At 42.2% G+C, this 12983-nt stretch overlaps 1 protein-coding gene across 3 annotated transcripts; it reads left to right on the plus strand.

Moving 5' to 3' along the window:
- tpd52l1 (tpd52 like 1) lies at positions 1 to 12983 on the plus strand. 3 transcript variants are annotated; one of them, XM_079996524.1, is made up of 9 exons: positions 19 to 122; positions 1954 to 2052; positions 4982 to 5002; positions 6442 to 6554; positions 6752 to 6900; positions 9461 to 9562; positions 10694 to 10726; positions 12539 to 12599; positions 12846 to 12983. In XM_079996524.1, exons 1-9 carry the CDS (start codon positions 104 to 106, stop codon positions 12966 to 12968), a joined length of 720 nt encoding a protein of 239 aa, XP_079852650.1. In that variant the 5' UTR covers positions 19 to 103; the 3' UTR covers positions 12969 to 12983. The 3 variants fall into 3 exon arrangements, with proteins under 3 accessions (XP_079852652.1, XP_079852650.1, XP_079852651.1); XM_079996525.1 differs by lacking the exon at positions 10694 to 10726; XM_079996526.1 differs by lacking the exons at positions 1954 to 2052; positions 4982 to 5002 and having other exon boundaries at positions 1 to 122.

Consider the following 12983-nt stretch of genomic DNA (forward strand, 5'->3'; position numbering starts at 1 on the left):
CGCCACCGTCAAGCAGCAGCCGGCGGTGCTCGGTGCCGCGGCCCTGTGTCTCCGGACGGTTCCTTGTTTATCTGCAGCGACGGGCGCCGCGCAACCGTCCCCGATGGAAAGCAGACAACCAGGTGAGGGCAGCCCGCGACGTTATGACCGTTTAAAGGACGGAACCGGCGTCGCTGCTGTTTTTGAAGTCCGGACCTGAACTTGGACAGTACGCGCGTCGCGGCTTGGTTCCACGGAGTAAGGATGGAAAGTTCCGGCAAGGGCTTTGTTTTTGTTTTCTTTCTGTTGTTCATAATCCCCGTTAATGGTTTCTGATGTTGCAAGGGATTTGTGGGTGTGTGTGTGTGTGTGTGTGTGTGTGTGTGTGTGTGTGTGTGTGTGTGTGTGTGTGTGTGTGTGTGTGTGTGTTAGGCTACTAAGTGTGAAACCACACTCTTTCCTGTTTTTGCGCTTATCTTAATTAAGTCAAAGTACTTACAGTATCATATCCAGTGCAATTAGTTCAGGGGACTGGTTCTGATGATGATGATTATTATTTATAATAATAATAATTAATGATGATCTGAAAGTACGTGACTGTTAGAAATGTAGCCGAGTGAAAAGTATAGGTATTTCCATTTAAGTGCTGTAGAGTAAATGTCGAAAGTCTCCGAAACGGAATATACTTAAGTAATTCAAAAATGTACTGAAGCACTTTCCACCACAGAGCAGTTGTTGAGCACCGCTCCTTTTCCATTCACCAAACTGAGATGAGTGTACTTTTGCTCAAGGAAAGGGAGGAGTTTGTATGTTTGTTTGTTTGTTTGTTTGTTGGTGTTTTTTCATTTTAAGTTTTTCCATTGTCACCCATTTCACGTATGTTGTTTTGGAAACGTGTTAACAGGCTGATTGGTACTTGTTCTGACCTATATTTCACCCAAAAAGCCACTGCTCTTGTGAAACGTCCTCTCCAATGATCTTGCCGCTTAAAAAGCCCGGATGCATCTGTGGCCGCAGGCTCTAATGTCCATGGCTCCGACTCCACTTCAGCTCCAATTGATTTTGCTGCTGTGTGCTCGGCCTGTGGCCTCTAATTTAGCATAGGCACATGACCACCATGGTAATCCCATGACCAAAGGTATTCCGCTCCAGATAGACAGGAAGACAACCTTATTGAGACTTCATAAAAAGAAAAATGAGAGAACATTCCCCTTACTGTACATCGTTTAAGGTTATTCTGGAAAAAAAAAAAAGCTAGGCCTGATATACATGACCCAACATATATATTTTGATCAGAAGGACAAAACATGACTCTGCAGGTCTCCAAAATCTCTGCCAAGGCAGGATGGCACCCCATCTGGAAACGCTGAACTAAATGGGTGAAATTGCTGTCACATAGGTCACCTACCTCCGCCTTGTTTACCTGTCCTGTCCGGCCCCTCCGCTCCCCCAGCTTATTTTCCTGACTCAAACTCACTGGTAAAACAGTGGAAACATAAGAACAGAAGTGAATCGAGGTCATAAAACTTGTTGGAGTCAGCTTTTTAAATAATGCTCTGTTGTTAATATGCTACGCTGATTTGTGGGAGCGGGTAAGTGTAACAGAGGCCGATCTAATTTTCAACAGATCATTTCATCCCAAATTTGTTTATACAGTATTAAATCACAGATTTAGCCACAGTGGTTGATTTTCAGATGTCATTTTCCCATTCAATTCAAACTCAATTGATGATGCAGCTTTAATCTATTGAAAGACAGATCTTAGAAGGAATCAGCTTACTTACTGGAACAGGACACAATAATGCCAATTCCCTCTAGAGAGGGGTGTGTGTGTGTGTGTGTGTGTGTGTGTGTGTGTGTGTGTGTGTGTGTGTGTGTGTGTGTGTGTGTGTGTGTGTGTGTGTGTGTGTGTGTGTGTGTGTGTGTGTGTGTGTAACCCATTCTCTCTCTCTTTCATGCTGCTACCTTGGCTAGAATTGTATTCTAGTGTTTTGAGCGATGCAGTGATGGATTGGGGCACCATGGGCCCTGAAGAGGAGTGGTTTAACACACACAGGGAAGGGGATGCTCACGGTAAGAGTGGGCGGGTTTCTGCAACACAAGCCCCTGCATGGTATTGTGGATGTACTCCACTTTCTGTATAGCACGGCAAGGGTCAAATCACTTTCAAGTCATTCAATTCCAATTGTACTGAGATAAACTGGTAATAATTAGGAAATGAATAGTGAGCATAAAATGGACAATAAATGTGTTTACTGAGGTTATTGTTTTGAAAGTGGATTGATCCAAGTCACCTGTCTGAATGGACCTTTGGAGTAGATGTAGTGCTTTTGATGGTTTGGATGTTCCTCCCAGAAAAAATAGATCCCATAGGGGCAAGAATAGATTTGCAAGCAACTTTTCAATATTTGACTTTCTGAAGGATTCGGGGACCAGGGAAAGCCATATCCCTCTGATGAGTCACTGGGTGCAAGGAACTTGTTCGGGGATGACCCGGCTCCGCTGTCCCTGAACGGGCACGGGGTCTTGGCACAGAGACAGGGCAGGCCTCCAGCGCTAGGTGGGGAAGGGCGTGGGCGCTCCCCCCAGGCTGAGGAGCAGCAGTGGGATCGGAGGTCCCCGTGTCCCTCTGAGGACTGGGTGATGACCAGCACCTGGGACATGCAGCTGGACCCGTCAGGTGACCTGAGGTGTAGATTAAAGATTAGAGCCCTTAGATTAGACTCTGCGTTGTCTCTAAATTCAACCTTTTCCGTACCCAGCCTTAAATTGTTGCCTGTGTAGCGCAGAAGATTTTCTCTCTGGGTCAGGCCTCCTCCAGAGCCTGCAGGTTTGTTGGCTGAGATCATGTATGAATGTAGTGAAATAAGTCGCAGTACTACTTCTCAAAGCTTGAGCTCAAAGCTTAAGTAAATTTAATAACAGCTGAACATTTTGTCCAAGTTTACCCCGCAGGGTACACCTGAGAAGTACCATAAGCTGTGGCATTATCAGAGATGCATATAGGGCAAACATAATGCCGTACCTACAGAGTTGGATGTCGTCACTCTGATGACGCCCCTACAATAATGCAATACACTGTGTGTTTTAGAAATAATGAGCAGTTTACAGTTCGGGCGGAGGTGCAAGATGTAAGTCATTAATGAGGCTATTTCTTTGTATGAAAAAACAGCAGTGTTTCTGTTCGGGGGGGGGAAGAAGGAGTGTTTGGATGTCTCATAACGTATGCACCTGCCAATTAAACGTTTCTGTGGAGACAAGGGAGAATCGCATTGCCTTATCTATACATACAAACTGGAGAGAAAGGGAGTGTGGTGCGGCCCCATGCAGACATAGCAAGGTTACCCTTAGCGTGACCCTCCTAGTTGTGTGACCACAGTTTTGTATGAACAAAACAGGTGCTGAGTCAATCACTTCATATTGAAATAAAGGAAGTTATTATTGCTTGTGTGAGTGACGGTAAAAAAAATCTGTCATATGAAGATATGTTCTTTGGGAGCATTGTGCAAGATCTGAAGTTTACCAATAGAAATATGTCCCATTAGTAGGAATCTGTAATTTAGTCCCTAGAGCTCCTTGTTTGTGATACAAATGTTTTGTCTGTTTTTTATAACACGTCCTGGAAATATTTTCATTGCAATTCCAAGTCACATTTTTTGGCCCTGTATTAAATATCAAAACGATTGTACAATGGCTGATTTGATGTTTGTGCACTGGTATAACTGTATATTTGAGGCGTAGTTACACTATGCTACATCAAGGAAAATGTTCAATCTGCATTTCATTGCAGATGAGACTTGGAATGCTCTGGTATTGAAATACAGCCTAGACATTGCTTTTTAAATTATTAGAGCTTAACCTTCAGAGGCTGTCCACCGTTTCCCCAAGACACAGTAACTCAAGCATTTATTGAAAGATCTCTCTCTCTTTTCTAAATGTGAATCCCTGTAGAGGGCTCGTTCACTTTGTTTGCAGTTGTTTAGTGGCTGTTGTGTGAGTGGTTGGTGTGTTGCATCCGCTGCAGCCCACCGTCGTCTTTGCTTGGAGTGTTACCATTCTATACCATTTTAAAGCTTTCGCACTTAATAAACACAAAGGTGAAGATCTTCATTTCAACTCATTTGACACTTCTTCTGATCCTGCCGTGGTTGTCTAAACAGGAAAATTGGATGTTTAATCTTGTTTTATCTGAAAGATTGAGACAACCATGTAATCTTAAGGTATATCTAAATTTTTACTGTGTCTGTGTCATGGAGCTGGAAATGGCCTCCTGCTATAGAATGGAGTGGCTTGTCATCGTGCATGCTTCTATTTGGTTTTGCTGTTGGCTGCACTCTAATGTGAATGGATGCTGTGTTCTCTCTGCTGAGCCTGGTCTGCTAGGTGGGACATTATTGACTTTGTAGGCTTAAAAATCTGTAAATCTGCTCTTTTTTTCATTATTCTTGTAAATGAATGTAACAGCTGAAAGACATAAATGTATTTAGAATCAAGGAAAAAAGAAAATACTTTTATGGTAGAATCTGTTAAATCTGACACATTTCACACTGGGATCAAACGAATGACTGTTTTTATATTTGATTCAGTTAAATTATTTTTAAGTAATTCGATTAATCTTTGTGAATCATTTAGACTAAACAATGACCATAAAATGCTTATCACTATCTTTAAATTCCTTGATACGTCTACCCAATAGCCTAAAACATAACTTCATTTTAGAACATGGATTAAAGACAGGAATTGACAGTTTCATGAAGCTTAAATACCACTTTTTTCCCTAAAGAAATTGTTGAATTCCTCAGATTAATTGGATTAATCTTCTGTGAGTCGACTATTCAAGTGTCCAGTCTTTTCTGGCCTTTAATTTAGAATTTTCATGAAGAATAAGGGTTTTTAAACAACAATGATATAAAGGGACCTCTATTGTATGTGTGGTCTCTCGGTGTCGTTAGTTTTTACCAATCTTTCTTCCTGCTCTGTCCTTTAACGCTGGCTCGGAAAGAGAGGGGACATCTCAGAACAGGTACGAGAATCCCTTCAGCTCCCTCTGTCTCCCAATTCACTGTTCTCAACGTGTGTGTGTGTGTGTGCTCAAGTTCAAGAGATTATTTGTCACATACATACACATACGGTCGTACATATATGCAGTGAAATGTCATGACACCCGTATACGCACAATAAGCTCTATAAGCTCTAAAATACTGTGTGTGTGTGTGTGTGTGTGTGTGTGTGTGTGTGTGTGTGTGTGTGTGTGTGTGTGTGTGTGTGTGTGTGTGTGTGTGTGTGTGTGTGTGTGTGTGTGTGTGTGTGTGTGTGTGTGTGTGTGCCCGCCTGTCTATGTATATTCATAAAAATATAATGATACTGTACATGGTTGTGAAATGTGTTATTCAACTGGAGGCCTGAGTACAGCTTTTGCCCTGAATGCTCTGACTTGGCTTCAGCTTCCTCAAATATTTTTTTTTTTCTGCTTTACAATGAAAAGGGAACCTAACATGAAATGCCAGGACAAGGGAAACCAAATGTTTCGTTAGTTTGAAATCAAAACCCGTGTTTTAGTGCTTAATCAGCAATGCATCAAGTATTGTGTGAGTGACATCCAGATCTGTTCAAATGTCGAATTTGCATAATTTCTGAAGCCGTCAAGATATTTTAAATATTAATGAATATCTATTTAAACTCCTTCTTGTTTGTTCCAACTGTTCCTAAACTCATCAGCTTTGCCTCCTGATGGATCACCGCATGGCAAGGCTATATTGAGAAAAGGCACCAAAGCGAGACCCCCTGTAATCTGAAGATTAAAACCTAAAAAGCTCCAGATTTATATATACAGTGTGTTCCACAATATGGAACCAAATCAGGAACCTCAATTTACTCTTAAGTGTGTGTGTGTGTGTGTGTGTGTGTGTGTGTGTGTGTGTGTGTGTGTGTGTGTGTGTGTGTGTGTGTGTGTGTGTGTGTGTGTGTGTGTGTGTGTGTGTGTGTGTGTGTGTGTGTCAGCAGTTAAGACTAGATAATCCAGGTCAGTTAATCCAGATTACTGCTCTACAGAGCGTGGCCACAGATTACACATCCGCTCAGGGACAGACAGACAGAGAGATGTACAAATAGCACGACCAAGACTCTGATGTCCTGTGACCCAAAATCTGAAGGTTCTCTATAAAAAAAAGGGGGTAATCAGGTTTTCATTAAAGAGATTCTGTCTAATAATCGTTATGTAATTTCTACATTTGAACATTTAATCTTCTGCCATTTTATTTATTCACCTCGCTCCCATTTCTAGCTTTGTTTTGTTTGCTTTAATGCTGACCTGTATTCAGAGCTGTCCAGACATGGTCCTGATGTCTTTTGTATAATAATAATAATATTAATAATAATTATTATCAATAACTCTGACTTGCAGTTTGTCTCCAATAAACCAGAGATGTCCACGAGCTGTGTAACAGGTTCTTGTCCGCGCAGGTCTTCTAGAAACGGAGCCCTTACGAGAGGCCGATGAGGACCTGGCATCTGAGGTCAACTACCCCATCCTGACGGAGGAGGAGAGAGAGGAAATCCAGCAAGAACTGGCCAAGGTACACACACACTTAGTACGACTTAGTACTCATTTAGTACTAGTGCCAAGTAGACTATATACCATAGTTTAAACTATTAACTGTTCTATATAAACTGTAAACTATACTATAATAATTGATAAAATCCTGCAGTCTCGGTAATATCTCCAATAGAGCGGTGTTTGAAGTGACCCTCACTCTCCTTTTTGTCTCTCCAGCTAGAAGAGGAGATCAGCACTTTGAAGCAAGTGCTCTCATCTAAAGAGAAGCTGCACTCTGATCTCAAACAGAAACTGGGCATCACTCCTCTTAGCGAGCTGAGAAACAACTTCACCCGGGGCTGGCAGGACATGCAGACGTCTGTGGCGTAAGTTACCGACGAGTGCACGGAAGGATGCGCGACGTTGATGCATGAAGCAGCAGAATATGAGTGTGTGACTGAGGAAGGTAGGAAGGCTGAGAAAGGGCTCTAGAAAGCCACAGAATTAGTAACGGGGGACTGCACACGTTTGTCTCCCGCCTGGTTCATACATCCCGGTACACCAGCTAGTGTGGGCAAAGTCACGTCATCCGTGGCCTCTCACAAAGGGTGTCACTCTCCTGTTCATGCACAGGAAATTAAATAAACCAGGCCAAGTTTGCACGTCTGCCCATAATTGCCTCAGAAAAGAGGTAGGACCTCCCCCAATTATTGGTTTGAAACATTACCGCTATTTTTGGTCGGATGAACAAACTCTCCATATGCAAAAGCATTAGTGTTTTATGTACTTCGTGATTTGTTGTTGTGTATAGTCATTGTAGCATTTAAACTATTTTAGAAATGATAATTGCACTTGATTAAAAGGATATCAAAATGTTGGGTTATGTGGTTTATTAAACTATACATTTATCATAACAAATTACTTTATAATAAAATTCCCATTGGGCCAGTGAGACAATATTTATATTTTATCATCGCATTTACAATAATTTTATCGTCGCTATACTTCGTTGCTGTGTGTGTGCTCTCACACACAGACACACACACACACACTGCTACTGACACGCCCACGTGGTTGCATTGGAATAAAAGAAAAGTGCGGCCCGCCCACACCAAATACTGCTGATAGGGCATGAGAGCGGCTCTCCAGATCCTGAAAGACTGAAAACTACGGAAGAGTATTACATTCATTCGGGAAAATTTTTATTCAGCCGGTTTTCACATGATAAACATCACGTTATAATGGAAATTGGTCCGGAACTCCCAAGGGAGAGCAGCTTATTGCTTCCCCGAAATTAGGTGCTGCTTCCCGGACAGCGGAAGCCCTGCCTTGTTGTGTCATTGGTGTATTCTGGCAGTGTACAAATTGACTCAGTTTTCAAAGTTCAATAGCTTTTTCATCATATGGTTGAGAATGCTCAACCTAAGTCTGTTGCACAGCCTTTTTATTTTCAAAACAGAAGCTTAGTAAAAGTTATTTTTTATTTTGTGGCCATCTGGGGCACTCAAACTAGGTCTATATAATTATAGGATCTACTCTTCGGCCTTTTGATTTCAAAATAAACGTCTTTGAACTTTCATTTGGAAATCAAAAGGCTGTGCAACATGTAGTTTATGTCCTTGTATTATTATTATTGCATTATTGAACTTTGAAATTCAAAGATTTCAATAAAAGAGTAAATGTTTTTATAGATTTCTTCATGAAAGAGTGATTTGGGGTTTTCGACATTGTCAAAGTCCCCGATGAGGATCACTATCAACCTACTACAATGTACTTGTCCTCACCAAACAAACAAGACCTATATTTCAGTACAGAGTGAACATATACATATTGTTCACCTATCCTTCACTTATAGTAAAAATAATTTTAAAGACAAAGTGAAAACACAGTATTTCATGAAGCATTTCCTTTGTCGTGCCATGTGAGTGTCCCTGACATGGAGTGAACGAACTCTCAAAGCTTAGACCACGAACCAGGCCTCGTGTCTGGCAAGTCTGGCAAGTCTCTCCACCGTCTGACAGGTTTAATGTTTGCCGTCACTGGAGATAATAAGGGCCATCTGACTTGGACCGCACACAACACACACACGCACGGAATACTTCCCAGCACAACATTCAGACACCCCAAAACAAGGCCTCAGGTTAGGGAGTGAAGGTATCAGATGCCCACTTAAAAGCACTAACATCATCTGCACCACCCTGCGGCACTTTATGTTCTACATACGGTAGATGAAGGTGAAACAGACATCAGACAGTAATTTCAATTATAAATGCATAAACCAGCTGCACAGCTCAGAGGAGGACATGATGGTTATTTTCAGAACTGTCTCACACTGATGCAAAGCCCCCCCCACACACACACACACACAAAACACCAATTACAGGTGCACAGGCTGATTGGCTTGAGAATACGTTGTGACATTGCAATGTTGTGAATCGATGTATGTCATTCAATCAAATTTTTCACTGACGTTTCTCTCCTCGTGAGAGAAGAGTGTCGGGCGGCCTAGATAAAACAAACAAACAAAATGAGAGAGCGAGAGGAAGGAAGACGGAGAGGAGGGAGGACAAGTCTTTAGAGTCCTTCTTTGTTATCCTGTTACACCCTCACCAGGAGATCAGTTTACACACACACACACACACACACACACACACACACACAAAAACACAAAGGCAGTGTTTCCATCTATAAATAAACGACGCACAGGGCAAAGATCGAGTAACAGTGACATGGAAACACAAGAAATACGTGTTGATGAGAAATAATAATTCATAACAATAGATTGATTGACACCTAAATTTAGGAAGTTCTATCTCTGACCACGATGGCTGCCAGTGTAAGCCCAAACAAAGGCTTCACAGAGGTCCGTTTCCTTCAATCTATAGGTCAAATTATTTGTGTGTGTGTGTGTGTGTGTGTGTGTGTGTGTGTGTCTCCTCTCGCCAGCTATAAGAAGACGTCCGAGACATTGTCCACAGCGGGACAGAAAACCACGGCAGCTTTAAGCACCCTGGGCACGACCATCAGCAGGAAGTTTGGAGACATGAGGTATGATCACATCCTGTTTCGCCACCCCTCCCTGGCCTTCATAGAGCAAAAGCAGATCCAGTGGGTGTTTTTGTTTATTCGGTATGCCACATTTGAATGTCTTCCCTGCGGTCTGCACTGAGATTTTTTAGAAAAGACGTGATGTATTGACATGAAAATATCCAATGGCTCCCCTGAGGGATAGATTTTTATATTTTCCTCTTTTTTAATTCTGTACATTCTGTCCCTCTCACACACACTATCTCTTATTTTCCTTATCCAGTCTCTCTCTCTCTCTCCCACTAACACACACACGCACAGCCACGCTAATGTCGCTCTCTCTCTCTCTCTCTCTCTCTCTAATTGCAACCCCCTCCCTCCGCTTGGATGCAGAGTTCTGACATTTGCTCCAGTCAGTGAGTCCAAGGGAGGCTGGGCTTATGTAAGCCCACAGTAAGCTGTTTTCTCCGAGTCTGAGAGGCTCGGTCTTTCCCGGTCTCCTCCTCTCTCTCCCGCACTTTCTCTCTAGCTGTATCTCTGGTAGAGATAGACACAAAGAGAAATGTGCGTCTGTGTGAGTGAGAGAGATGGTTGGGTTGTTCACAGTCAGACATTAGTGGTGCATTAATGTGGCATCCATGTCCAGGCTAAATTTATCCTTTTTGAGGTCAGGACCTGAGCTGTTTGTCAGGAAACATGCGTCACTGTCAGCAGAGAGGCATGTTTGTTGAATAGAAGAGGAAACGCCAAAGCAGAAATCCTGCTGCTATCTCTTTAACCTTGGGAGAGTTTATTGTTGCAGAGTATCCCAAAGCTGAGAGTAAAGGAAACGAACGAGCTGCTCGACTGTCTGCAGATGAGGGACAGGAGCTTTATAGACATTAACAGTGGTCAACAAATTATTTTTTTTTTATTGTTGCTAAACTAAACTCACTGAGGACATTTCTTCCACGAACGTAGTATTTGTAAAGTCTCGTCGTTGCCGCTTTGTAGACGATGACAATATATTATATATCAAAATATAAAAATAAAAAATTCATATTGATATTTATCAGGGCCTTTTGTTTTTTCATGTGAATATGGGAAAATATTTACTGCTTTTTAAAAAGAGAATCATGTCTTGAGTTTAAAGAGCATTATCTTTCATTTCAGCGTGTTTGGTTTAGAGTTACTGTACCCTCGGAGGTATGTTACTGTGTGTGTGTGTGTGTGTGTGTGTGTGTGTGTGTGTGTGTGTGTGTGTGTGTGTGTGTGTGTGTGTGTGTGTGTGTGTGTGTGTGTGTGTGTGTGTGTGTGTGTGTGTGTGTGTAATGCATGCGTTTATCTCGATCTTGTTAGCCTGTAGGTGTGTTGGAAGCACAAAGCGCTGCATGTTTTATAGCGTGGTTTGGTTCTTGTGTGAACTTGGAACGGCTGGATCATTTAAAGTGCATGTCTGGTCAGACATACAAATGTTCCAACTTTTTTTTTTTGTTGGTTTGTTTTCATATAATTTGCTGTTGTTTAGAATTATTTCAGTGGGTGGGAACAAATAAGCGGGTTCAGTGGTTTCAGATAATGGCGCCTTCTGTTGGGAAAGTAAAAAGATATTCCAATGTGAGGATGATAAGTTTGTTTTTGTTTCTTCCCTCGTGCTTCACAAGATCCAACTCCATAGGGTAAGAATCACCATCATCTAGCATTTAGCTCTCTATTTTACAAAAATCCCTTCTTCCTCGATCCCCAGTGTCATGCAGCGCTCAGACTGAACGGAAGTTAGAATTTGCTGTTTCGTAGAGAATACATGGTGTTTTTAAAAGTGTGCCCTCTGTCTCAGAGTGTAGCAACGCTTCTCAGGAGTTTCCGCAAAGGATGTTATTTTGGAATGTGCAACAGTCTCGTTTTAGCTGCGAACAGAGCGAGACTGCGTGCGGTCACATGACTCCGCCAACTCCTGGAATGCCACAGTCAGGTGATCCCGGTCGGGGGAGAAAGTGCTTCATCCTTTCTTCGGCCGTGGACCTGCATTGGAAAGTTCTGTTCTCAAGATTCCAACCTAATTGTTCCGAGACGAATGCAAACGATTAAAAACAAAAAATACTTAACAAAGTTGTTGCTTTTGCTCCGTGACTGTAGTTGATGGAAGGACAAACCTCAATCCAAGTCCTTAGTTGGATTTTATCGTGCCTTGCTCAAGGGCACTTTCTTCACATTCCCAGCAGTGAAAGTCCGTTGTTTGGCCTCTTGGTGCTTTACCGCGTCTCTGTGTCCCTGTTTTGTATTCTAACAGCTTCTCAAACTGACAAATACCTGTTTCGTAATCAATGTTGGAAGACGACAATCCCAAATGATGTTGTTTCCTTCATGTGCTACTTCTACCTGTGCTTTCTGACTTTGTGTGTTTGCTTAACCTGTACTAATCATTAACTCCTCTCTCACCATGCTCTCTGGGGGCAGCTACTCACTCCGACACTCCATGAGCATGCCCACCATGAGGTAACGTCTATGAATGGAAGATGTGTTCATGTTCGCGTTGTTCCTGTGTGTATTGTTTCCATGGATTCTGTCCCTTTTGTGCAACTATTATGAATGAAGCGACTGTGTTAAATGAGTGAACTAAGAGATGGAAATCACTCTCATCGCCCAAGCTTCCTTATATGCAAAGTGGAACTCAAAATACAGTAGCAAATCCACTACCTTTTTCATCTACTGTAGACAGAATGATCAAATAACAATTGGAGGGTCCCCCCACACTCATGGTGGATTATAAGTATAAACAAAGTGATAACAAAGCAACAAAGCAACGGCTATAAATTCACTAAAGGATTTGTGATTCTTCTTAGCTAATTTGACCAGTTGTAAGGATAATCACTCCAGTTAAAACTCAGTTTATTTCACTCTCCTCCATCGTTGTCTACCAGTTTATTGATCTTTCGCTTGTACTGTACATTCTCACCTTTTTTCCAACATCTACATTAACTACAGTAGCTTCCCCTCTCCTCTCTCTCTCCAATACAGAAACTCTCCCAGCTTTAAGACCTTTGAAGAGAAGGTTGAGAACACAGTGACCAATATCAAGGTGTGTGTGTGTGTGTGTGTGTGTGTGTGTGTGTGTGTGTGTGTGTGTGTGTGTGCGTGTGCGTGTGAGATGGGTGTGTACTATTTACACATTTGTTAGTCCAAGCACAGGTCCAAATTCATATTTTAGAAATTACCCTTAAAAGAACATCTATGATTGTGTTGTTGTGTCCATCTTGCAATATGATGTTTTTTAAGATGTTTAACAATGTTTTACCTTCTCTTACTTTATTTAATCTGGTACCAGACCAAAGTAGGTGGGACCGGGAGCGGAGGGAGTTTTGAGGAGGTCCTCTCCTCGGCAGCACAGGCCAGCTCCCAGGAAATGCCGACCAACAACCTGACAGAAACCTCAGAGCAGCCCTGCTAGAGCAGCGTCCAAAAC

This window comes from Zeus faber (genome assembly GCF_960531495.2).
Source record: "Zeus faber genome assembly, chromosome: 2".
Lineage (NCBI taxonomy): Eukaryota > Metazoa > Chordata > Actinopteri > Zeiformes > Zeidae > Zeus > Zeus faber.

Bases quoted from the DNA above. Each gene is read 5' to 3' on its own strand.
- tpd52l1 (XM_079996524.1), top strand. The intron at 2,053-4,981 runs GTAAGAGTGGGC...TGGCTCGGAAAG, and splicing joins CAGGGAAGGGGATGCTCACG to AGAGGGGACATCTCAGAACA. The intron at 6,901-9,460 runs GTAAGTTACCGA...TCCTCTCGCCAG, and splicing joins GACATGCAGACGTCTGTGGC to CTATAAGAAGACGTCCGAGA.